Source organism: Phaethon aethereus (assembly GCF_964289735.1).
Source record: "Phaethon aethereus genome assembly, chromosome: 5".
Lineage (NCBI taxonomy): Eukaryota > Metazoa > Chordata > Aves > Phaethontiformes > Phaethontidae > Phaethon > Phaethon aethereus.
The window spans coordinates 29,526,350-29,553,130 of record NC_138579.1 but is presented as its reverse complement, the minus strand read 5'-3'; the positions used below and the strand labels follow the sequence as shown (position 1 = coordinate 29,553,130).

The following is a 26,781-nucleotide window of genomic DNA, read 5'->3' as shown; positions in this document are numbered from 1 at the left end:
GCTGAGCCTATCCTGGTGCCTCTCAGCAGGACCCTTCTGGCAGCTTCTACTCCTTCTGCCCTGCTGGGAGAAGAGAGGGAGCCAAGCGAAGAGTGGGCAGAGGGGATGGCTGACCCACCAAACTCCTCTGCTACTCCCCCAACTTGTGCTCTAGTGTTCCCTCAACAAAGCATTCTGCCTGTCAGGGAAAACCCACCCCTTCAGCGACTGCTCTATAACTCTTGTCACTTGAAATAAAATACTGCTTTAGAAATACTCCACAAAGTGTTTGGTTTGTATTGAACTGACCCTTAAAGACAAGATTACATTAAACTTTATAAAAAGGTCTCCTTGGCTGTAACCATGTTTCTTCAGATAATTTTGGCATTTTTTGGCATTAGGAAAATAATGCTCTGTTGGACCGTGTGTTTTCATCTGCTTCCACTTTCTTTTGTCTTTTCGACTTTCACTCTTCTTTGTCTCAAAGCTCTTCTATTTTACCTTCGTTCGGTCTGCATGTGTTTTCCTTCTTTTATCTTTCCCACATTTCAGACAGCCATCCAGTATTGCAGTGATGACTCATCTGATTTTGAACCATGGGAAAGTCCACTGAATGGCATAAGCCTATAAGTCAGGAATCCTTGTTGTTTGGTTTTGTATTTGTTTCTCCTCCCTATCCCCACCACTGCTTTTGCTAGTGAATTCTGTTCTGTGTCTTGGTGTCCCCGGCAGATGGCAATGAGGATATTTATTCATCTATATAAAATACATTGAGATCGGGGCTAGAGGGCAGGGGGAAACGCTTCACAAGTGCCAACAATGTCTTTTTGTTTAAGATGATAGTTCTCTTGCCCAGCTTTTTAAACTTTCTCAATAATAACATTTATTTAAGCCATGGAGAAATGAAAGATCACACAAAAGGCAACTGATTCTGGTGGCGCTAAGCTGAGCCCTGCGTTACCTGTGTTCTCGTCAGTGTGCGTTTGACCAGTACACCTCTGTTCGCTTGGAAACTACCTGAAATTTTAACATCTGAATGAGGCATCCTTATCTCACTTGGTTGGTTTGTACTCTTAATACTTGTCATAAGCCTTCTGACTAAGTTTGAAGTTGGTGATCATTTCTTACTGCCTGACAGTAATGCATTTTCTGGACAAATATGTTCTTTCTTTCATTCATTTCTCCGAGGAAGAATTGTATATGCTATATGCTATACAAGTTTTTGTTTAGGGGGGTGGGGGGTGGTTTTTCTTTAGATTTATATGTTGCTATGTGGCTACATGGGAGAAGGTGAGATTAGAAAAGTGCTTCTTGAATTTTGAGCAGAAGGCATGAAATTTGCAATTGTTTTGAGGTCCTATGAGAGTTTACTTATAGCCTTGGACTGTGAAACCTCTATTACACCATAAGTAAGTCTTAACCATTACTGAAAGGTCATTTATGAAACCAGGTCACTGCCCACCAGGATGGGTTAGGGTTCCTGTGCCTATTAAAAACAGTCAGAAGCAGGAAGTAGAAATCTAATGCAAGTTGTCTGCTCAAAGCACTAAATCTTTCCTCAAAAATCTAGGGAGGAATTCCTGAAGATTTTATTAAAACTTTGTATTCTGTTCTCCTCCTATGGGGTCTTAGGCCTAAAGCAGTTGCGGTTTTCCTTCCGTTGGAAAAACTGGATGGATGCTGTTGGTTTGCTCAACCACTGTGTTATATTTCTGACCTAGTAAGAAAGTTCATTGTTTTGCTGCCTTAAAGCTGTGTATTTCTCACAAATGGAGTGCTGTGTTTCTAAAGGAATGTTTATATAAATATAGGTCTGTAATCCAAAGATTAGCATTCAGATATTTCATAATTCTTACAGAGAAACTAAATACCATGCTTATTTTACATTTGGAAATTTTAAGAGTTAGTCATAGTGTCACAGTCTACTAGTATGTAAAGTTGCTTTGTTTTGCAGCTGTTTGCATAACAATGACTGCATCTTTATATGCATCTTTATAAAAGAGTACCATTCCAATTATAAATTTGAAAATCTGGATGACTGTAAAGTTTTGGTTTTCAGTTGTAATGTGATGTAGAATTATATTGGAAGTATCCACTGTAACACTTCTGGCTTTTAAATTTTTTTTTGTGGTTGTAGCAAATATGCAAGTAAAGATGGGAAATAGAGCCAATGAAGGAAAAGTGAGAGATTTAGGCTTTGTTTCTATTTTAAATAAAAACTGAATTAAATCTGTTTCTGTTAAACTCAACATATTCTTCCCCTTGTTTATTTATTTATTTCAGGAATTTGAAGCCTTTCAAATGTTTGTGGAAAATCGACTTCCGTTTGACATTGTTATTGATGGACTCAATGTTTCCCACATAAAACCCAGAAAGATGCAGTGTGAAAATGTAAGTGCTGGTTAAATATTCATCGAGAGTTTTGTGTATGCTTAGGCTGATTGTAAAACAATTACTGCCTCATTATTACTTATCTCTTGAGAAACTGATCAAACAATTTTGTAGCACATTACAATGAAGTTCGAAGGGTTATCTAGACTTTGCAGACTAAATAGGATCAGTGGGAAGATGATTCTTCTTACATATTTGGCTGTATTAGCCATAAAAAATCATAGCTAAATTTCCCCGTGTATGCAATGCTTATTGTTACAGCAAAGTTCTTGATAATAACATTATTAGAGCGTTATTATGTTGTGTCAGTGTGCATGTTTTTATAATAATAGGGATTTTGGGGAACAGAGTAAATCTACCATGTAGAAAATATAGTCTAATATAGTTATGCTGCTAAGAGTTCTTAAAATAACCCCTTACTTAGTTCAAACCACATCCTGTACAAGTTTAAACTTTATTTCACTTCTATTGCCTTAAGCATTTGAGCCCTGTTCTTACAAGGGCAGCTCAAACTGGCTTCAGTTCTTTCCACTTGGTGGCTATTAGAATAATAATCTTGCTTTTTTACCAATATTGATTTTTGAGAATTCTTGGCACTCCCTTTTACCCTTTCACTAAGAAATGGCTTAAAGTTTTTTTTTTTTTCAATCAAATATTTACTTTAAATTAGGAATAATAAAGTAGCTGCTCACCTGTATTACAAAGCCAGAATTTAAATTTTCACAATCTTGAAATTGAAACTAGGTTATAAATGAGCTTGATAATAAAGGAAGTAATTTACTTCTAGTAATTACAAGAAATAAGTTTTTATTCTAAGAATTACTTTAAAACTATTCTTAAGAAGCAGGATATGCTTTCATATATGTAGATAAAAGTAGCTGAGCTAGGGAGGTTAGATAAACTTGCTGAAAGATGTTTGTTTGAGAGCTGCAGTGAAGTTTCATGAGATACTGTCTCACGAAGAGGGTACTTTCCTTACTCTGAAAACAGAAAAGGAAGTTTACAAGTTGTTTGGATGGGATCAGGGAGGAGGTGTTGATTATCTGAGAAGAATCCCAGGCAGCATGTAGTGCCACAGTGTTTTAGGACTTAGAAAGACAGAGCTATGCTGCCAAAGAAGGGGAAGAGAAACAAACCTCCTTCCTCAGTGCATGCCTGTCCCCGTGTGGGAACTCTGAACAGGATCCTGAACGTTCTGTAAAGGCTGGAACAGAGGAATGAGCCAGCCTGGTTTTGCAGGATAATTACTGATGATTTGTGATCAGGAGTCTTACTAGCAGATACTAGCATGCTGAGCAGCATAAACTACCTTTGAGTTCCTCCTTAGCTTCTGCTGTATTGGAAGGACTTTGGGATCCATGATGCCAGGGAGCTCCAGCAGGACCATAAGGATGCATCAACTTTCCATTTAGGTTGTTCCATATAGATACAGGTCAGATCTCTCTTGAATCCCAGGTATTTACAGATTAGGAGGATTTTTAGGCAGATCTGCCTTTCCTTCCTGCACAACTGAACAGCAGCTTGGGCTCACCCCATCTTACCTCCAGAAGAAAATTCTCTTAGCTAAAATGTACTTGTTTTACAAGCTATGTTGCTGTTAATTATTATTGCATTTTGTCACGCACAAAAAGTATTCACCATTGGAGCTTCCCCCAGCTAGTCTTTTGCTGCTTCTGTTACCTGGATCCTGTTTTTTAGAGTGTGGAGTCATTACATGAGATAGGATGGACATGCCCATTACTCCTGCTTTACACCTGCAGATATTCACTGTCTGGATAGTTGCTTTTTTGTCATGGGAAGTGTATATTTGCATTCTAAGCAACAAAATAGCTCCTTCACTGCCCAGAAGAAATACTCTTCTAGACATATGAACTACTAAAGGCTATTTTCTGTATCTCTCTTTTCATTGAGATACTTCTAAACTATTTTTTATGATAGATGTCTTTATACACAATTACAGTATTAACTATTGAGTTTACATTTTTGAACTGGAAACATTGTTTAAATGTGAGATGGTGCTGGATGCTCACGAATCCTGCTTTTTATTTCTTCATGACTGAACTCCTGTGTTGTAACGTGACAGGAAGGGACTGTGTCTTTGTTCTTATTTTAGATACTTTTGACAAGCAGCGTGTATTCTTGTTTTCTTACTCTTTTTTTTCAAGACTGCTAAAAACAGAAAGGAAAAAAAACCCAAACCAGCAAAGCAGAGCAATCCTTTCTTCTGCCTCCAAACTTGTTTTCCAGATGAGGGAAGGGAAGGCCACAGGAATCTCTGCATGTGTTTCTTTCCTGGTTACTGGTGTTGCTGCCAAGTAGTCCCCCATCTGTGAATGCTGACCTCTCTGAATGCTGTAGTCTGTCCTTTGAGGGCTGACTCTACCACAAAACATCCTCTTTTGGAGGCTGCTGTCCTCACACCAGAGGCAGCTGGATGGAAAATGTGGAGTGGCAGGTCTGGGGCATTCACAGCCTGCCTTATTAGACTCCTCAGGGTACATAGGGAAACATAATGCAGAACTGAGAGGATGGAGAGGAGAAATAAATGCAAGAGAAGTTGGCGTTAGAGCACAAAGGATGGAAAAATCTAAGAGTGAAGGCCATTGAGGTCAAGCTGGCTGGCTAGGACAGCATGACTGGGCCATTTTGCAGAAGAGGGTCATGCTGTGACTCGTTGGTGACCTCTTCTGTTCGACTTGAGAGGTAATAATAAAGGAGCAGTATTTCCAAGGGCCTGTGTTAAAAGCTGCCCAACTCGTGTTTTACTATCAAAAAGCTAAGTATTTTAAGTCTCCGGGTGGAAGTCAGTCTATGCTGCTTTCAAGGGTTCATCACTGCAGCTGTTAGACCCAGAGAGGATACTGTTTTGTAAACTTTCCTGTTCCAGTGCATAGTTAGGATACAGCGATGGTTGGAAGAGAAAATGAGATTGCTGCTCTCCATTTACAACACACTGTAAGCGTTACTACGTGCAAATTGTTAGGTTTTTCGGACCATGTCCCTTATGTGCTTTAGAGAGAATAGCAAAATAAAGGGCATTGTTAAACACAGGAGAAGGCCTAAGATTTATGTGACAATAATATGGTAGTTTAAATGCATTCTGGTCTTTATTTAAATTTAACAAAAAATACTGTTCCACTTTGTGATTTAGCGTTGAGAACTGTAACTATTTTGCTGCAGACCAACTCTAGCTAAGTCTTAGTCATATGCTTGAAATAAGAAAGCATTGGTAAAATAGTCCTTTCTTTTTTCAAACATCCTAACATTTGTCATTCCAATTATGCATTCTTTAGGCATCTTGGGAAAGGGGATGGGTTATGTGGACTAAGGCACGAGTACCTTGAGGGATGAGAAGAGAAGGAAAAAAAGCAGAAGCTGAAGGAATTTTTTTACTCATTTAATCCCCGAAGTGTTCTGACATTTTGGAAAACTAGATGTGTGATTTCCAGCAGCCCCAGGCAACTTCAGTCCTCACAGCCAGCACTTCCTTAGCAGATCATCATAAATATTATTGACTTGGCAGATTTACAGGAATATTCTGTGGCAATTTCTCTAGTATATGGCACTGACAGTTTGTAAGTACAGTCCCCTTTTTCTCCAGGTTGGTTTTATACTAGGTCTGTTTCCTGGTACAGATCACCATGTGGCTGCATCAGTTACGGATGGAAAGAGGAGGCAGCATGAGGGTGAGAACAAAGATTTTTGAGGGCTAGGGAATGATGAGATCATCTGTTTTGAAGGCACTGCACACACAGTGACTGTAAAACTGCAACACTGGATATTAGCCAGCACCTCTTTTCAACCCTTTGCTTCCTTACTGCAGGACTTTAAATTAGATGTTAAAGTTGACTCTTAATTAGAAGATATAGAATGGAAATTATTTTTGCTATATAATGCACACAGTAGAAACAAACTCCCATAAAGTCTAAAATCATTCAGTCTTGTCTTTTTCCAGTTTTTTGTGCATTGTGCTGCCGTTTAAGACTGTACCTGATGCGTATTTGCCTTGATGAATCAGTCACTGTTTGTACTGCAAACATGGTAGTTTATAAACTGAGATGTCCTTGCAGTTTAACTAAGCAAAGTTGATTCAGGCTGTATCGTGACGTTGAGTTAATCCTTTCCTCCAGATGTATCTAATTACATAAATCCTTAGCCACCACAATGACATTTGGTACTCTCTGTTCTTTGCTGCCATAACTCCCCATAGTGTCCCCACCTTTCACCTTGTAAACATCAAGAGAGGGAATTTCCACACGCTAACTGTCTGGTTCTCTTATTAAACACAAACTGTTACATAATTCTTAAATGTATTTTTTCCTGTTTATCACAATCTTCTGTAGAAGTATTCCTTGGAAGTGAGGGAATCCAAGTGCAAGCAGGATATCTAGGCTCTAGAGCATCTCAGTTTGCTTGTGGGAGAGGAGTGAAGGAACTACGATGAGCTGTGCTCCCGCTACCCCTAGACTGTGAAGGGCCAGGGTGGGGGGCGAGAGAGGAGTGACGGAGCACGATCAGCAAGCGCAATTTAAAGAGTACTTTGCTATTTTTAATTTACACTGAGATTAGTATATTGTAAATGAGGTATGCAGCCAGCTCCTTTTTTAGTTGTACCCATCTGGTGTTAGACGTAACTGAATATATATTTCAAATGTGTGTTGGATCAAAGCTAACTCACAATTCCCTTCTTCAAACAGTTTGGCAGCTGGGGTCAGCTCTGCCCTAACTTTACCCTCTCTAATCTCTGTGTTAAACTCAGACATCTAAAAGATTGGTAAAATAGTTCCAGATTGAGTTCCTGAAGGCTCACAATGCACAAAGGAATCGTTTTTGCTCTTGGCGGGTAGTTCAAAGTGGTTGCTTCCAAACTTAATCAGCATTTCTATAAATGGACTGCGTAAGTGCATGTAATTCCCATGTAAATTGCAGTAGGCCTGTACAACAGCTGATGAAGCCAGATCCTTGCTGTTCCCCTCCCATCCCGTCCCAGTCTGGTGGCAGCAGCTGGCATGCCACCCCTACCACACCTCCCGCCTGCAGCAGCAGTTGGCTCTTGCCAACAAAGCCACTAGACCTGTCCTCCTGCACCTCGCAGGCTGCCACAAAAAGCCAGGCTGTGACCGCTGTAGTTGGGGGTGCTCTGTGACAGGTGGAGGGGACAGGACATGCCTTGCAGCTATTTCTTGTCACTTCCAGGGGGAAAACAGCAGACTTCTTGAGTGGAGGCTGCTCTCTGAACTGGAAAAGGGTTCTTTGACTAAATGAATTGTGTGGTTGCAAGTAGCATAGTAATCATGTGTGAACAGGTTATTGTGTTTTCGTTTTCTATATGTTCAAGTATTTAAAAAATATTTATCAAGGGGATTCAAGGTTTAAAACTAATATTATAGTTTTAGTTATTCTAGTGGTTCTGTAGTAGTTATTCCTGGACTCCCTGCCTACTTTAGCAGTATGGAAGAGAGTGGGTAGAGAAAGGTTGCAGCCTTGAAGGGAAAGCTGGGAGTAAGAATTTCATCGGGATAGGAGAGAAAACCAGGGTGTAGGATACTAGTCTACAGGAAATGGTGAATGGTCATGTTAAATTTTTGAAAAAAGCCCAACCCTGGCCACAGAATTGAAGAACCTTGACAAATTATGCTTTGTAAATTCATCTCAGAACCATCATTTTGGCATGCACTTTATTCACGTTTTCAAGGCTTGTTTTCCAAATATAAAGACAAATATTGAGACAAAAATAATAACTCTTCAAATGAAGTTAAAGTTTAAAAAAGAGTAAAAATAAAACCATAAATATGGCACCTATGACTCTTCATTCTCTTGGGTTAGTAACCCAAATAAATTTGGAAGCATAATTTTGTTTCTTTGAAATCCCTTCTCTTGTGCCTATAAATCCTCTCTGACCAAAAAAAGGGGAAGAGAAAGTATTGGAGCTTATAGTGTTTGGGGAAAATAGTAAGCAAAACTTTCTCTCTGAAGTCCTGCTTACTAAAAATTATCTTGAGGCCACGAAACACACAAAGAAATTAACACCTGTGCATACATATATAGTTGACAAATACATGTACTAATATGTTCAGGTTTTCATATGGTAATTTTTCCCAGCCTTCAAGTCTGTCTTAACTGTACAACATGCATATAAGAGATCAACTGCAGAGTGAGAATTGATACAAAATACGAGCTCTACTGTGTGAGCTGTCCTGCAAAACAAGCAGTTGTTAATAAATTTGTCCCAAAAAAGTCTTGCATGGAAAAGAATTTTTTTCTTCTTTGACTCGTTTGGCAGCATCTGTGATTTGTTCAAGTACTTTACTGTCTGTAAATGAAGCAAGAATTAAGTAGATCCATGAGTCATTCTCTGTTCAGAATCAATACATCCAACAGAGGTCTTATTTGTCATACTGTGACAGTTCATCAATTCTTCCTCCCACCAACTCTTGTCTTACCACTCAACAAAGCAGTCAGACATGTGTTTGTTCATTTGCTCCCAGCCTTTTCCGTCTCTTTTTTTTTTTTGGTCTTCTAATGGTAGTCCAAGTTTGCATTTCCACAATAATGAAACATTTGCCCTATTGCTAAAGATTGGAGAGATTTCTATCTTTGCAACACGTGTTTCATTCTTTAGACCTGTACTTCCATTTCCTTTAAGTATTGCACAAATTGTAAAGATCAAGATTTTTGGTGTTTTCACTGAAAATCACCTTCAACCTCTGTTGAAAAACCACTTGGCTTTTACATCTGACATGGTATTTTTAGTAAAAGCAGGAAAGAAAACGTACTTGGAAGCTGTGTTATCTGAAGGAAAAACAGTACAATGGAACAAAAGCCTAAACTGCCTTTGGATTTATTTATGAAGTTAGGAAAGCCTAAATATTTTGAACATGATCTTAGAAGAGAAGAGTTCAAGCACTAAGGGGTACCCTTGAAACTTCATCTATTTTTAGTGTTAGAGATGTGTGACTGGAACATTCAGCATTGCATTCATCTCTCATCAGTTAATTTCTGGGGTTCCTTGAATATCTCAGCAGGTGGACTGAGACAAGTTCTCTGAACCCACATAAAAGAGACTGATAGTGATATGCTGAAATCTTCCCCCTCCCCTCCTATATTGCGGCAATCCTAAAATAGAATAGATCAAGCTCAAAAATTTTGGTCACCAGATCCAGAAGAGCAAAGCTGTAAAGCTTCTCAGGAAAGGTGAAGGAGACTGTACTCGTTTGCCTGTGAAACCTAGGGGAAAGGCCTGGCCTGCACGTCTTCCTTCTCTCCTTGCAGTTCTTGAAACCTGACAATTTCCATTTGTGGCTAAAAGAGAAATAAAAGGACATTTAATATATTCAACTTGGTATACCAATGCACAGTAAGTGAAGGTGTATTGGACATCAGTGTGTCAGAGGTTGTAGAAGTACTCCTGCGAGTGGTCAGCATGTATGCTTCCACCGACAAAACGCAGGTGTTGACTACATACCTTGAGCCACCAAGTTTGGCCCTTCCCATAGGGAAGCATATGCTCCAACATCCTTTGCTGCTTCTGCAGCACTGGGAGGGGAGAGTAGGAGGCAGATAGGACTTCTTAAGAAAGGAAATACAAAGTCAGGCTGGCTATCAGTGTATACAGGGCAATTTTCTCAAAACTTTTAACTTCCCAATATTGTGAAATGGGGGAGGGAGGGAAGCTGGCAGGATTCCCTGACTAAATGCCTCAACAGTCAACTCTAAGCAACTATTTTTCCTTTCAGAGGTTTCCAATCTGATTTCTGTTTCCTGGTGAGAAGAACAGAGCAGCAGAAACTGAGCAGGTTAAAAAAAAAAAAAAATCTATCAGGCATTTTGACTTCTCTTCCCTGTTTGTTTCTCTCAAAGTCAGATACTTCCTGGTGTTGCCTCCCCTTACTATTTGCAACCTCTGTTGCTGGCTATAAAACTGAATAAAAACTATGTGATTAAATTAATGATCTCTGTTGGTTTCTGTCTGGTATTTATAATACCTACTTTTGTATTTGGTGATAGCAGCATAAGCAAAGGTAAGTACAGGAGCACCCAAGCACTCCTTTTTTATGAGGGGAATTGCATCATATCTTTCATAACAAGAATTCTTCTAATCACTAGGAATATAAGCTTGAAATTCATCAGAGCAGAAGGAACGTGCCTTGATGATTTATGTCCTAGTGAACTTGGTAACTGTAGCAACAAGTTGTTTGTTCTGTGTTTTAGTGAAGTCCTGCGAGAATCTGGGTGATGAAGTCAAATGACGGTATCTTCTGAACTGTTTGAGTTTCAATCTTGCTGTTTTCACTTCTCCCTTAGAAACCACAAGATGAGATTTCTTTGGGCAGCCTGACTGATTCACCTATTAATGGAATTGTTATCAATGTGGCAGTAAGAGGCATGCTGGGCCTCCAGATCGGAAACCTGGTCTTTAGGGAACTGAACTGCTTCTTTAGAAGTGATTTTCATATGGAAAGTCTCCATAATAGTGAGACACTATAGTGCTATTACGATGTAGGAAGCAAGCCAGAAAATGTGAAGGTTGGGTTACTATAGGCCAATTCTGTGTAAGAATAAATATTTGATCTGAGCCTGAGAAATGCTGGTTTTTAGTATTGTCTTAAGGTAAGGTAGATAAAATCCTCAGAACAGCGATTGCATTCATTTATGTACATCTGGATTTATTTATATATTTTGAAAAGCAATCAATTTTGGGTTCACACTTGGCTTTTACATCTGACATGCTATTTTTAGTAAAAGTAGGAAAGAAGACATACTTGGAAGCTGTGTTATCTGAAGGAAAAACAGTACAATGGAACAAAAGCCTAAACTGCCTTTGGATTTATTTATGAAGTTAGGAAAGCCTAAATATTTTGAACAGTAGGTTATTCCCCAGGATTTCAATATATTTACATACTGATTAACGATCCAACAATCCATTAAGCTGCATTCGTTGTTTTTTTACTAGTTGCATTCTACTTGTAGAGCAAGAGTGGAAGAGACATTTATGTACAGGTAATTCAATACATTTAAATTGAGGTTATAAAATTACTATAATCTGTAGTGAAGTTTAAAACCAAAGTTAAAGTAATTCTATTTTTTATTCATCTTAGACTCATAGCAAGTCAAGTACAATTGTCCACAGCTTTTAATCTAAATTTGTTCATAAACTCATTGTTTCATGTTGTCTAGAACATGGAAACAGGAACTCCTATCTGAATCTAGGAGACCAGTTTCACCAGAATTAAAATTCCATGCTGGGAACATGATCACACTTGCAGTATGCTTGCTTAAACCAATTCTCAAGAATTCCTATTTCAAACTGAACTTCTGAAAAGTTGTAAAAACTCTTAATTCTTATCCAAAATACTGTTGCCCATTACAGGTGACCTCTTGCATCAAACACGTATTATGAAAACCCCACCTTTTTACAGTATTGATTTTGTACATCAGATGCAGAGGTGACAGGCAAGAGGCTGTCCCTGTTCTATCTTTTGCTTATTTAAGGGTATGTTTGTGCAGTTCCTCCAAACAAGGGAGGGGGAAGGAGGCAGGGTAAAAAAAAGTCAAAATAAAATAGTCCCCAGACTAATTCAGACTTACGCCTTTATCTGTGGTGTGAATCTAAGTTACATCAAATTAGATTAAACTAATATGTTTACATATTCTAATATAAAGAAGAGATCTTGTTCAAATACTTGTCACTTCTCTGTAGGCTGCTACCAGGACCATACCATAAGTGGAGTCAATTTCTAGAAATCATTAAAAAAAATTTCTCCTCTTTGCTATTAAAAAGATAAGAGCATTTGTATTGTTTCAAACCAAAGTATGTAACCTGTCTAATCAGACAGTGGTCAGCAGTGGATTAGGAGTGCAAGAACAAGACAAGTTTGGAGGGATGTTTCCAGTTGTTATAATCTCCCAGATTTTGTTACTCATTTAGGAACTTCTAGATGAAGAAGTTGCATCCTGACTAGGAAATTTAATTGCCATTGGTGGAGTTTTCTTTGATAAATTTATTTAATTTCCTTCCCAACTTATTTTTGCCTTTGGTTTTCAAGCCATCCTGTGGCAATGAGTCCCACATTTATATAGGATATGATAACACATGTGCTTGTCTTTGTTTTAAACCTGCTGTCCGTTAATTTTATCTGATGGCCTCTGCTGCTTGTGCTGAGAAATGGTGAACAGTCTCCATTCAAATAACTAGCATATTCTTTTTATAAATTATCTGGAATAAAAAAAAATTGTATACAATTGTAGGTATACCCACATAGGTATCATGCGGATTTTTGTTTCTTTTTCATTTTTAACTGTTCCTTTCTTGATAGGGTCGTTGTTCCGCCTAGGTGTGTATGATGACAATCAGGGCTATCGTTGGGCTAAAGGCTATGTCCCTCAAATCGGACTCAGGAAACCAGCATTTTAGTGTGTAATGGTTGATCTCCTGTTTGACTGTGAGCAACTCAGCTTGAAGTATCCTGGTCTTGCAGGTTACCTGTCGTTAGTATAACAAGACAAAGTTTCCTATGGATTTTTCAGCATTTTTTAAAATACATTCTTAATTGTAGAGAATGAAAATTCCTAATAAGCTTTTTATTTTTATTTTTTTAAGTGTAAGAGATGAGATGAATATAAGATTTTAAACAAAATTGAAAATTAATTCCACCTCAGAAAGGTTTGGAAGTTTGTGTGTGCCACTGCAGCAATCCATTTCAGTCTCCCATGGGTGATGTGTGGTGTGCTTCTGCTGTGGTTCAATTACAAGAGAGCAACGGAGATAGCAGGAGCAGGGAGCAGTGATTTGGCATCATCTGTCTAACTCCCCACCACCAATGCAATCGAAACATGGTCTGGAATAGTACAAAATGTGAAATGCCTAGAAGCCTTGTAAGCGTGTCTATTAATGGTTATAATCAGACCTGATCTGTCCATACAAAATGTAATTAAGCTACTATTGTACGTGCTGGGACTTGTAAATGGTTTTGTTGCTTGGTATCAAGTGAGGAACAGGAGTGATGTAAGAATACCAGTACCAAGAACATAATAAGAAAGCAATGGCTACTTTTGCTGCTGCTGCTGTTCTTTAAAATTTCAGGAAAAAAAAAAAGCAACCCACAGGCTGATCTCCAGCACAGGCAATGCTAATCTACATGGTTTCTTCCTCTGTCATAGAATGAGCTCTAGGAAATACAGGGATTCTTGGGACTGCTTCTAGGAGAAAAGTCATAGCAATGTGACCCAAGCTGAAATAAACTGCGGAGGAGGTCCTGAGTTGCAGGATCTCCTGAAAATGAGCCTCGTATCTGCTGGATCACCTCATATGCATGTTGTACTAGTCTAGCAGGTCAGTGGCTTACTGCTGCCGAGGTCGATCTTGTGTATAAGGTCATCCCTATCTGCGTGGGTAAAGCAAGACAACTTTCACAGAATCACAGAATGGTGGGTATTGGAAGGGACCTCTGAAGATGATCTGGTCCAACCCCCTTGCCAAGACAAGGTCATCTAGGGAAGGTTGCACAGAGACACATCCACAGTCGAGTTTTGAAGGTCTCCAGAGAAGGAGACTCCACAACCTCTCTGGGCAGCCTGTTCCAGTGCTCCGTCACCCTCACAGTAAAGAAGTCTTTCCTCATGTTGAGGTGGAACTTCCTGTGCTGTGGAACTTTCCTTAGTACTTCCGGAAACTCTCTGAACACTTTTCCTTATTTCCTTCTTAACCTGATATCCTCTGTTGCTTACATGTTTTTACCACTTTTTAGATCTTCTGGCTTGTATTTTTCTAAATGGTAGAGGATGAACTGAAAATTTAAAACTGTATGTATGTATTTACTTATTAGGAGCCATGGTGCTATGGCCCCAAGGTGCTATCTGTTATGCAATAGAACTCTTAAATCCCCATCCTCCAAGAAAGATGCCTACTTCAAGATCTTAAAAATTAGTCATTGAAGACACAACCTGATAAAGCATCATTTGTGTTAGAGTTCTCCTTTTTACGTGTCTCTCCATCAAATGAACATTCATCTTCTCTATTCTATAAATATTGTTTCCTAAATATGATAATCCCCAAAATTACATTTTACGTCACTTTGAATGCTTAATCTCTGGCATTGCACTTCCTGCCCTGTGTTATTGTTAGGAAACCTTCCTCTTCATGAGAAATTCTCTTATTTCAAATAATTTACATATTTCATACTAATCTTTACAAGTATCTACTGTTTTTTTCCTTTCCACCCAGAGATACTAGCTTGTGATGCTGTTTCTTCCTGATTTATTATTCACCAGTCAGTTCTTTAATGATCTGAATAGTTCTTTTCACAATTCTAGCTGGAAATATGAGTTGAAGTTTTAATGAGACAGGTGAGTCAGAAGCTAAAGAGGCTATCAAAATTATGCAAACAAAATATATTCTCTTTTCAAACCGATTTTATGAAGTATTAACTGATACTTCTAATTTTTCCAAATAATTTCTACCGTTTCCAACTACTGCATTGTCATGTCCTTGCACAATGTTTCCTGTAGTGACTGTTAAAACTGGACCTGTGCTTTTGTCATATTGACAATACTAGGTCACCTTTTATGTAAATCAGGAAATAGTAGTGATGCTTATGTCTGTCCTCATCATTCTCCAGCACTCATCCATTTACCTGCTCACTTCTACGATCACCAAAAAGGAAACAGTGAGTTGGCAGTAATATTTCTTCCGTTTCTAATATTTTGAATCTTTTTGAGTCTTGTGCTTTTAAGGAGTCATGTTGTCATGGCTCTGTGAGCAAGGTGTGTACAATGTGTGCCATAAGCTCTCTAACAGAAGTTAAAAGCCAGTTCAGTTCCACTGGTTCTGTGGAGTTGTTCCGGACTTACGTGGTGTACCACTGTGGGAAGATCAACCTTGCTGTTGCCTTCTCTCCTTGTTTATCTCCTCATTGTGTGATATTTGGGTAAACTAGTGCTTACACTATATACTGGGGGTGGGTGGGTAGAAGTGTGATGCAGGTGCTTATTAGAGCTGTAGTTCATTGGAAACTGAGCCTCTACATTCAGTGCAAGTTTGAGGAAAGCACAGTGTAAGATTGGTATTCCCTGAATACTGCCTATACTACCTGATTGATTGATTGATTTATAGGAATTTTCTTCCACTGCAGCCTTAAGTTGGCACGCATTTGAGTAAATAAAATGAAGTAGTAGTAAGAGGGTTGCAAGCAGGTAGTCATAGAGCAGAACCAGTCAGTCTTAATGATGTTGATTTACTCTGTTCTTTGTTAGGAGTAGTTATCCTGGGCTTGCCTAAAGTTAATGATGCTAGACTGCTTTTAGCGTCTGAAGGAATTTCCATGGTATCCCTGTAAAACATTGCACTGTACTGTTTAAATCCATTTGTGTATGATGGCCCTAAGTCTCAATAGTTAAAGGAAGTGGCTTAAATAAAAGAACTGGAGGCTTTTGACATTTTCACTTCTCATTGATATGTATGTATCTTCATACTTTCATGCCTTGCAGAGTGAAAAGCTCTAACTTTCCATTCAATGGGCATCCCCAAATGGGCTTTCAGAAATACAAATGCTATAGGTTAGGGATTTCTTTTTTCTCATCCCACTCACTGTCATTTCTACAAGCCCATTCACTCTGCCAGCCTAGCTAACATAACCAGTAATATGACACAGTTGTAACCCGTAGCTATCTGATAAATTTGGTAAACAAAATACTTCTGAAACTGTAGTGCTCTTTTGCACTTGAGTAGTACTGTTTGGTCCTGGGTGCTCCAGGAATTGTTAGGTGGGTATCTGCATTTTTTCCATGGAAATGGACAAAGGAGGGAAAGATGCAACAGAATTCCTCAAATGTGCTGTCGATCCAGTCATATACAGATGCCTGGAAACCATAATGCTGAGTCCCCAAAGCAAAATTTGTTTAAAAAAAGAGATCCTTTTATGAAATAGGGGGTGGGTGGTTCTTACTTGGTTTCTGTTGTCCAGGCTGTGCTGGTGGTCATATTTTCGTATTCTCAAGCTTATTTCTCTTGACTACAGGGACAAAAAAATTACTAAGTAGATGAAGATTTTCATATAACCAGTTGTTCCCAGGAGGTAGAGCTTTTAGACAAATGCCAAATATCATCCATAATTAATTTGTAAGAGCTGACAATATTATCTGTTTGTCAAATTGCTGTATCTTATCTCCTGAGTTAAAGAAAAATACTTTAGATAAAACAGTGGCCTGCCCAGTGTCCAGCTATTGAGTATTGTAGACTGTATATTAAAAGCATTGAAGTAAATTAGATCTTGTGGATTGTAGCTATTGTGGGGGGCTTTCAAACATTCACTGCCTAGGATCTTCAGGCGTAGATATTGCCTGCAGTCTTACTAGTAGTAAAATGGCATGAGTCTGCAGTGATGTACAATCAAAGGTGATGACTGTTTTAGGAAAAATAATGCTGACCCATAGTTTACAGTCACTTGTGATACACTCTGCATCAGATTTTTCCTGGTTTTGCAGAAACAGTATGTTACTTACCAGGGAGGGCAGCCTTGATCCAAATGAGATAGCTGAACCTCTGCCTCATGGGACTGGCAGTGCAAGGTGTACTGGTGTACATGAAAGTCCCCTAAGTTTTCTCCAGCCTGGTATTATGCTTTTACCAATATTAAACAGATTCCTTCCTTGGTCCCTCGTTGCTGAAAGCCTTGATGTATGCTTTAGCCGGAGCACATGGCCTGACTGTGACCACACGGCTGCTCTTCCACCTCAGACCTTTGTGCTTGAGTTTGCTTCTGCTGATTTTCGTCCTGTTGAAGAAGAACATTTTATATGTTCTCTTTCATATTAAACAATTTTTTCATCTTTTTGTCCTTCAAAGAGAAATCACCACTCACTTGAGTAGTGTTTGTTAATCTGTTTATTTGGGTTACTAACTGCAAAATTGTTCTTATTGGAACAATTGTTTTTGAAGGTAACCTCTTTATCTCTGCATAGCAATCTGTAGCAGGCAACAGGAAAATATTACTAATGAGAAACAGAAGAAAAGCAGTGTGAAAATTGTGTTACAAATGTTTGCTGCATGTCATAGTCTGATTCTTTTTTTTGACTGCAAGCAATCAATTTACTGATGGGTTTCCTTGGTTATCGTGTCATTCTGCCTGGATGATAAGCCTGTTGACCTGTGAGCATAGAAATCGTCTTTATTTTAAAGTTTTTGTGGAACTATCAAGTTTATTAAAACATAGGGTGTCGCTGCAGAAGCATAGGTTTAATGTGCCTTGAACAGCACCATGTCTGTGCCTTCTGTAACCGTGATCTCCCCAGCTGCTGCAGCACCTTTCCTCAAAGAATAAAAGTACCGTCTGGGACTTTTTGAACCACAGATTGGAGAGGGGGGGAAAACACTTAACATCAGACTAGGTCAGTGACGCTGTGCAGACATCTGCATGGGACAGTGGCGCGATCTAAAATACTGGTATCTTTTAAACTGTCAGTTTCAGTCTTACAAAGCCGATTTCAGTCCTGCACCAAGTTATTTCCTATCTATGGAAAGGATCAGTCAAGTTTGTGCTTTCATTTTCGTAACACCCCTTTGCCACCGCTGCTGCCATCACCACCCAGAGATCCTGCTCACATTTTGGATTTTCAGTACTTAACTTCTGACCCACACTGTGAAAATCTTAAGACTGGCACAGCTGTATTTAGTTCACAAATGTTCCTTTCTAATAGTGAGCTTTTTACATTCTTTCTAAAATGAGAAATGATAAGAGAGACTCTAATGGCCTTAAGTTGTTTTATACAGCTGCTACAATAATAGTAGAAATGCAGGGGTACCAACGTAATGGCAAAGACTGGATGTACAGTGAAAGATTGTCAGACCCTTGAAGCTGGGACAATTATTCCATTTACAGTCCGTGGCTCTGATAGGTAAAGTGTCACTTCTGAAGCCTCTATAAAAATAAGTAAAACCTCATACCTTTTCATTTTTATGTAACTTGCTTCCTTACGAAAATAAAGATGATCTACATAGTACTTGGTGCAGTGAAGCAATGTGTAGTAGTGATCGGTAAGAAAATACTGTTGAAGAAACAGCAGAGCAGGCAGAAAGAGTTCAAGGATGAGAACAAAGGATAGTATTGATATGTGGAAACACGCAGGTAACACTTCATGTCCTTTCAGCTTTTACGTATTTATTTTCCTACTCATGTATAATCATGGATAGACAGAATCACCTACCTCATCTCCTTGGTGTGGAAGGGTGATACTGATAACTCTTTTTAATACTTTGCAAATTTCCAGGTTTTGGTACAAACCAGTAAGTGCCTAGGAGAGATCTGGATTTAAACATATCCATGTAAGATGCCCCGTATGTATTGTCAAGATCTTGGTATTTATTCTTTGTTGCAAGAAAGAAGATGAGTAAGAGGAGACATGAAAGTATACAATGCTATCAGCTACATAGAAAAAATATCTCAGAGATAAGAAAAAGAGAAATATCTTTGCCCTTTTACATGACTTAAGAAAGGAGGACATTCAGAAAATTCAAATTCATTAAAGGAAACATTTTACTGCCAGTCCATAATTAAAATACAAAACTTAAGCTGCTAGGACTGGGCTATAGTTAATTGAAAATTGAACATTTCCCAGTTGCTGCCGTATCAAAATGCTACTTTGGATTTCAGATTCACCCTTTCTCTGCCATCTTTAGGCCTACTTCATAATTGCTGAGCCAACATCAAAGGATCTGCTTGCATGTTTAAAACCAACATTACATTTTTTTGTAAGTGATTGGGGAAGAAAATGGTATTGTAGTTGGCTAACAAAACTTTTGGATTGAGAAACTTGACTGACACTGCAGTGAATTGCAAAATTCAGCTTCCAAAAATGCCATTATGCAACTAAAGAATGTTTGTTTGTTTGTCCACGTATTTCTTGAATTGTTGTAGGAGTCAGAAGAAATTGCCTGCTTTTCTCTTGTAATTTATACTATAAAATTCAGCAATTCCCCAACTGTCCATCTCTTTTTTTTGACATCATTTCTGGAGTTCTTCACATTGTTCATTTAATAACATGCTATGCTAACTATTGTCACTACCCATTTTTCTTTCTTTTTATTCATGGTTGACCTTTATTCATCTAAAGATCATGATGATGAAAACACTACCATTCAAAAGGAGTGACATTCAAAAAGTGTGAGCAAGAATGGTCACACCAAAAGGTTTGTCAGGTGTAAGGTCTGACAAAGTGTCTAAGATCTTTTAAAAGTGACAATCCATTCTGAAAAGTCAGACTTCAAAAAGCTAGTGTCTCCTCCACCTGATGATCCTGCTTCTGCCTCCCTATCCTCCATGTCATACACACAATTTAAGTTCTGTGTAGTAAGTGGTGTATAGATTTCTTCAGTCCCTGCATGCATCCTGCCTTGATTCTGTTAATTCTCCTAGGAAATATTGTTTCACTATCCACCAAATCACTACTTGTGATGCCTTTTGGGAATAAGGCAGAACAGGATATGGGTGTAATTGAATTACATATTAGAAAATACCTATTGCAAAACCTTTTTTTCATGCCTCTGTGCTGGGAAGGACCTATCCCTACCGTCAGGTTGCACAGGAGAAATTAGTAACAGTCCTTCCAAACCTAAAGTTAATTTACATAGGTTTGGTTTGCTGTTCTCTGAGCTGGTCAGTAGAATAAAAAACAGGTGTCTCCTCCAGCTTGTTTGCAATTGGAAATTTTACCTATAGTTTATAATATAGCAGAATATAATGTCAGAGCCTAATTACAAATACATTATTTCTACATTCAGAACTGTTTCGGAGATTATTTTGAGCAGGTTCCACCTTCAGTTGAAATCAAGTAGAGTTGTAATTAAAGATATCTCTCTTACTGGCATAACAGCCAGGGTACCATGAATACAGGAAAATATAAATTACGTTACTGCTTTGGTACCTGAGCTGAATCTGTTTATGGTTGCTCTGTTTTACTATCCCCACCACCCAGGATTCAAAAGAGCTCGTTAGCTTGGACGCAGTCTATGTAATATCCTTGTAGTTACTTTTGACCTGGAAGTAATATGTCTACATTGACCCAGTGCTGCACTTGAGCCAAGCCCTCCAGTCAGTGGGAACACTGGACTGTGCAGGGCCACCGAGTGTCTTAGTACCCAGGCAGTTTGGACCTGGCTGCCAGAGCATCCTCAGGATGTCTCTGAATACAAACTTACTCGGCAAACAGCAGAGCTCTATTTAGGCATCACCTCATCTGAGCAAACTGAGGCTACCATACAATCCTCAATCTATATTAAATCAGCTTGGGTATCTTTGCTTTTATGGTTTTGTTTTCCTGCTCAATCAATAATCTGTCTTTGATTAATAGAGTTGACTGGGAAGTCAAGAGCAGAAAATGGCATCTAAAAATGAACTTCAGATTTTAATGAATTGTGATAAGGAGTTAGACATATCTTTAGTGAGTGCGGCAAGAGAGGATAAGTCAATTCTAGGTGTGGAGTCAATGTAGACAGGTTAAAACATGTTAAATAATGTGTGATTGCTGTCATTGATGTGTGAAGTGCTGTCACTGGTAGAGTTTCGCATGATGATGTGTGTGTTGCATCAATCTGAATAGTCCTACTGTAACACAGGATACAAATATTCCCAAGAATATTGTTTCTGCAGTATTGCAGAGATTCCCAATGTCATAAGGGGCAATTGCCAGGAGTTAGCTGTCAGGTGTCTCAAGACCATAAAGTAAACCAGGCTGATTAAGCTTAGAGACTGTTACTTACTCATCCATTACTGCTTTCCCTTCTAAGTAGCTGTCCCCATGCTAGTCAGGGGCAGGTAGTCTGCAGGGGATGAAGAAATGCGTATGCTGCCCCTGCCTTTGAGTAAAGAGGACTTTGTGACTAATTTACACTGTGTCATCAGTAATAATGTAGAGAATATAAGAAGCAGCTTCCGTTGTGTTTGGTGCTGTGATAATGGTACTGCATCTGCATTGGTGAAATTATCAGGCTCAGTGAGAAAGCCCAGCCTTTCTTGCAAGCAGCACCCTTGCCTTCCCTGGGTAACTGGCCGTGCTGTGGGAAGAAACTCCTGCTTTGCATCCTCTCTCTCTCTTCTGGGTGTGGTACTAAAGTACACAGGTTTTTGGAGCTTCTTTGTCTACAGTATGTAAAAAGTGAACTAAAAATGATGAAACTGTAAGTCAAATAAATGTGGTGATGGTGGGAATTGATTCCTTGCTAACCTTTGGTTTGCAGAGAATGCTCATGTTCAGCCCCACCTGACAGTGTGTCTATAGCAGCTGTGTACCTGTGGTAAGCGTTGGGGTTTCCTCTGCAGTTGCACAGCTACAGTGTTTGCTGGGAGGCTGCACTAACAACAGGTGAAAATAACACAATAACAAAAATAGAGCAGTTTGTTGCTGTTATTAGTAGGTACTTGATTGTAGGTGTGTTTTGCTTTTAAATGGCAGTTAGTGAAACCATATGTGATGGCAAACATGATTTATTAACAACAATTTAAATTTTTCTGGGGTGAATACGTCTTCTTGCTTTACCTGTATAGAGGTGAGCCACATTTTGCTAAGTCAGTGAATGGTGTGACTCCCAGCAGAAGTGTTCAGGGGTTTCCCATCTGACAAGTGGGAAACCACCAGTAGTGTCCAAGGAGACAGGTTGTCCTGCAGCAAGCTAACCTTTGAACCTGGGACACGTGGCACATCGTGATCTAGCTATCAGCACAGGTGAGTGGCAGTGAAGCCTTAGGAAATCTGTATCCTGCTCTGTTCATAGTTCCTTGTATGAGGTAGAGTAATTACTCTGTCTTCCTTGTGCTCCATCATGCACTTGTGTAAAATGGAGATGTAATTATACATTTACTTCATAGGGCTGTTGTGAAATGTAAAGGATGAGGATCTATCTTTCAGTGTGACAAGGATTTCCTGCTCTCACAGCTTAATTCCTGCATTTGATCGCCATTAAATTGTGCAGAATTGTAAATGTGGATCACTGCAAAACTATCCAGTGATTTGTATAGAAAAGTTCCCTTCTGATGGGAAACTGCTGATATTTATTCTTACCTGAAAAGTGGTTCTTTTAAGGTATAAATTGCTGATTTTTAAGATGTTAAGTGCCAGTTACAGCATTTTCAGTTGCTTTATTTCCTATTTGCAAAGCTCAGGCTTTTTACATGATATGAGGAGCTCAACATCAGCATGATCCTGCGGAGTATGCGTTCTCTGTCCTACTGCTCTGCCTCCCCACCTGTTTTCACCCCGGCTCCTCTGATCCAGAAGCCCTGTTGTATGAGCGCAGTTGTAATTGTGCCATGATCTGGTTGACAACATGGCCCAACAAATAGGTTATATCAGCACAACAGAAAAAAAATAAAGTGCATTGCGAGATGAGGGCGGGAGCTTGGTAGTGGAGGGGGAATTCCATAAAATGGTATTGCTGCAGAAACAAAAAAGAACTCATTTACATGTGGGGAGGTAGCTCATATCTCTGGGACCGTCCCAAGGAAAGAGAAAATTTATACACTCAGGCAAAGTATTGTACAAATGTGCTAGGTTTTCACCGAGTCACAGATTAGGGTGCAGAAATCAGAGTTAGAACATGCACACGGGATACATACATCCATTTAATTATGGATTATTTTTAATAATTAAAAAAATCATAGAAAAAATAATTATTAGCAGTGTGCTTAGAAGAACCACATTGGGAGATACTTGATACATTTGTGAACAGCTGGTATTCACTCTTCCATCGATCTGTGTGTAGTTTCTTACTTAGTGGCTGCACCCTGGCTCCATCAGAGCCGTTTGCTAAAGTGCTGTGATCACAAAATTGTTTGCATTGTAAGTAAAATGTTAAGGTTAATGTCAAGGAGAAGCTTGACAAAGACTGTGACAATTTAAATGTAACTGATAAATGATGAAATGGACTGCAAGCAGAACGTATTCAGCATATACTTAAAAGCCTGAGTTTCTTGGGGGAGGATGTAGTGATCTTCACAAACAGTTGATTAACATGTCTGTGTAGTTCAGAAAGAAACATGGATCCTGATCTGGCCTGTCAGAGGAAAAGAAAGTAAGACCGACTGCAACGATAGTTATCTATATAATTCAGTAGTGCTTTTAGTGCCTTGTTGCATGACCAGTGATTTGTGCAGAACAGGAGCGATTCACAACTTCTTCTTCCTACTCTGCCTCAGCCGCGTCTTGCCATATGAATTGAAGCAGCCAGTCTATTCATACTTATTTTCCCTTCTCTGCAGAATGGCGTCTTGTAATTCCTGTTTTCAGACAAAATGTGTTTTTATATGCTCTGCTGACAAATTTGAAAGATACTAATATTAATAAAAGGTCATTCTTTCACTAGTTTTGTAATCCTCATTCTCAAGAGAACAGATAGCATGGGAAATGTGTGTTGTATATTTTTGAATGTTTTCCACAGATTGCCTTTTGAACAGATAATCCAACTCAGCATCTGATGTTTGCTGCCTAAATAATGTGGGATCATTCAAAGGGTGTATTTACATAGAGCTTATTGCATGTAGCATATTTGCATTGTGTAGTGGCAGATAACAATAATTTTTAAATAATGTTTGGAAATGCTAGATTAATAAAATACTCGTGTCTTTTGAAGTGAGAGATCACTACTGCTGTTTCTTTGTTAACAGTATTATGTTCAGTTTCCTTTATGACTAAAACAAGTGGTACTGTGTGTCTCACGTCTTCCTTTCTTCAGAAGCACCCAGGCGTAGGAGTAGACACGCTTAGGAAACCCCCCATGTAAGTTCTGTGACTCCCTGTATGCCACCCCTGTTAAGCACTCAAGCCTTAAATGAGATAAAATGCTCTTTAGTAAAGTTGCATCAGGCAAGGAAGTGTGCAGAACAAAATTATTTTTATCTTGTGAAAGCAAAAATAATTTCTATCTTCTCTTAGTTGTGTAAATAAAGGTTAATCTTTGTGGCAAGTAGAGGAGGGACAGCATGCTGTTATGCAAGCAGGAGTTTCTAAATTTTTCAGTGGTGATTCCCTTTAATTTTATTGGGATTTAAGCCTGTTTTGAGTTTTTCCATTGCAAAACTGTAGCTAGTTTACACCTCAGTTTTTTCCCAGAAGCACTTCATGCTACAGAACCTCATATGCTAATAGTATGTGGGAGAAGAAAGTCCATATAACTAGCAGGTACAAAGTGACACTAGTTATAGCCTTCAGAAAGACTTGAGGGAGCTGGATCCAAGCCAGCAAAGTTTTTTGTAAACTTGGAATAGCCCCAGTTGACCAATCTGTATCTGGAAATCCAGATGCCTTTGTGCTGAACCATAATTGTAATTAAAAGGTGTTTCCTTTTTTTCTTGAGGGTAAACTCCAGCAGCTCAAATACTGGCAGTTCTTTTTTGACTTGCAGTACTACTAGTGCAGCTATGTTCCTGAGGCTCTTTTTGACTCATAGTCTGCTTTTAAAAGTTGTTTCTTCTGTTGTCCCATCAGGGTGCTCTTGCTGTCAAGTTTTTTATTTTAGACTTTGTGGGATCTTCTTTCTGGAGTGTTCTTTGAAAAATGTTTGAACTTTGTTTTTTCCACATGACTTTCTGCTAACCTTCCCTCATCGTAGCAAAACATTAGGCAAGAAGAGAAAGTATTTTCATTTGGAATTTGTAAGGGGTTGCTTAAGTTACCCATGGTCGGTATTTCTTCACTGTTGACTTCTCTACATGAAAATGTGTGTGAATGTAGTAGGTACATTCCTAACTTTTTACTAAGTTTAATAAAGTCAGCTTAACAAACTTGATTCTCCTTTGGTATTTGTATCCAGCTATTTGCAGGACTGGGCCAGTGCATGAGAACTGGAAAATAAAAGTGACCACAAACAAGTAAAATTGACGAGCCAGTTTTTATTGCCCAGATGAGACATCCCAAAAAGAAATGTCAGTATTGAAAAACTGAACTTCAGTTTTTCAATTTTTAACAACCTCATAATTTAATAATCAAATAAATTAGTGACATAGACAAAAAGATATGTTATTACTTAGTATAGTTACTTTGAAAGCCTTTCAGTAACATAAAAATGCTGGCTTCTGTTTGTATCTTTCAATTCGGTGTTCCAGTAAGAGTTCCGAAATGTATCTTCAAAGATGCAGGACATGCAATAGAGAGAATGCCATTTTTATTTTTACCTGCCATGTTATAGGCAGAAATTACTGCATTTGGCCTTCTCCTGCTCACATTATGTCCTGTTTGTTTTAACCAGGGAAAAGTAGATTATATGAATGCAGAGAAATAGCTGATGTCCAGCATGATCTCCTGGGAGCCCGAAGCCAGTTCTGATAGGTACTGTTAGGCTCTTGTGCTTTGCATTAGATCCTATGTCGCCATGAAAACCGAGCCTTCAGTCCCTCAGAGTCAACGTTGGTATCAGCAGTTTGAAAGTCAACAGTTGAAATGAAAGCAGAAAATCTTCTAGCCTCCTTTCTCAGATCCTCAGGTCCAGATCCATGGCATACTTAATTCGATCCACCTGCAGGTCCTTTGCTGAGAAGGGCAGTCCCACGCTTCCTGCTCTCACCACTTCCAGCGATGTGTCCCCATCAGTCATCGTCTTTGCCTCAGGTCTATCAGTTTTGTGGCTGCAAGCTCAACCCTGCAAAAAGAAATTATTTTGTTGGATCAGTGAGCTCATGGGTAGTTGTGACATTGTTAGGTGGGAATGTGCAGTGGGAATGTGCAGCTTGAGAGAGGATTGAGTGGGACTACCCCTTTCCACTGCTACATGCTGGTAGATCAGACTAAATGTGTTTTAAAGTTGTACCCAAGGGCTGGAAGAACAATGCTTTCTAGCCCCTGAAACAAAAGATAATGATACCAAATAATGATAAGGATCACAAATAGGAGGGGAAAGAGCAAGAGAGGGAAAGGCAATTGGAGGTATTGCAGGGAGAAAATAGGGGAGAGGGAATAGGTAGAAAAGCAGGAAGAGGGATTAGAGAAAAATCAGGAGATTGTATATTGACAAATAGTGGTAGCAAATGCAGGTAAAAATTAGGAAACACCGTTCCCTGGAGGTTGAGCATACTGTCCTCATCCTTCAAATGTGATGATTCAGTCTCAAGAAACAGTTCTTCTCTCTTTCTGGGCAGAATTGAAATGCCACTGCTTTGTAAGCAGTGCACAGTAATAAACTGGATGCTGAAAGGCAGAACCTTTGCCCTCCATGAGCTCTCTCTGGGTGAACCGGGGAGGGAAAGCTTCAAGTGCCTGTCCTGAGAAGCATTTATTGCTGAACAGGCAGAGCCCTAAGAGACTGGTGAAAAGTCCCTCTGAAAAGTAGCTGGTGTAGCAGTGAATTTGCCACCTCAGGATGTTGGTTCATAAGTGGGAGGCTAGTCTGGATGTGGCTTTCATAAACCCTTAATCCTGAGGTCACAGATTTCC

General features: G+C 39.0%; 1 protein-coding gene across 1 annotated transcript in view; it reads left to right on the top strand.

The window, feature by feature from the left end:
• PRORP (protein only RNase P catalytic subunit) overlaps positions 1–26,781 on the top strand; it is a gene marked incomplete at both ends in the record, with an annotated part of 53,591 nt that overhangs the window by 20,733 nt on the left and 6,077 nt on the right. The window contains one exon of the mRNA XM_081999997.1: positions 2,263–2,370. Within this exon, the coding sequence (XP_081856123.1) occupies positions 2,263–2,370 (108 nt within the window). The remainder of the gene's footprint in view (positions 1–2,262; positions 2,371–26,781) is intronic.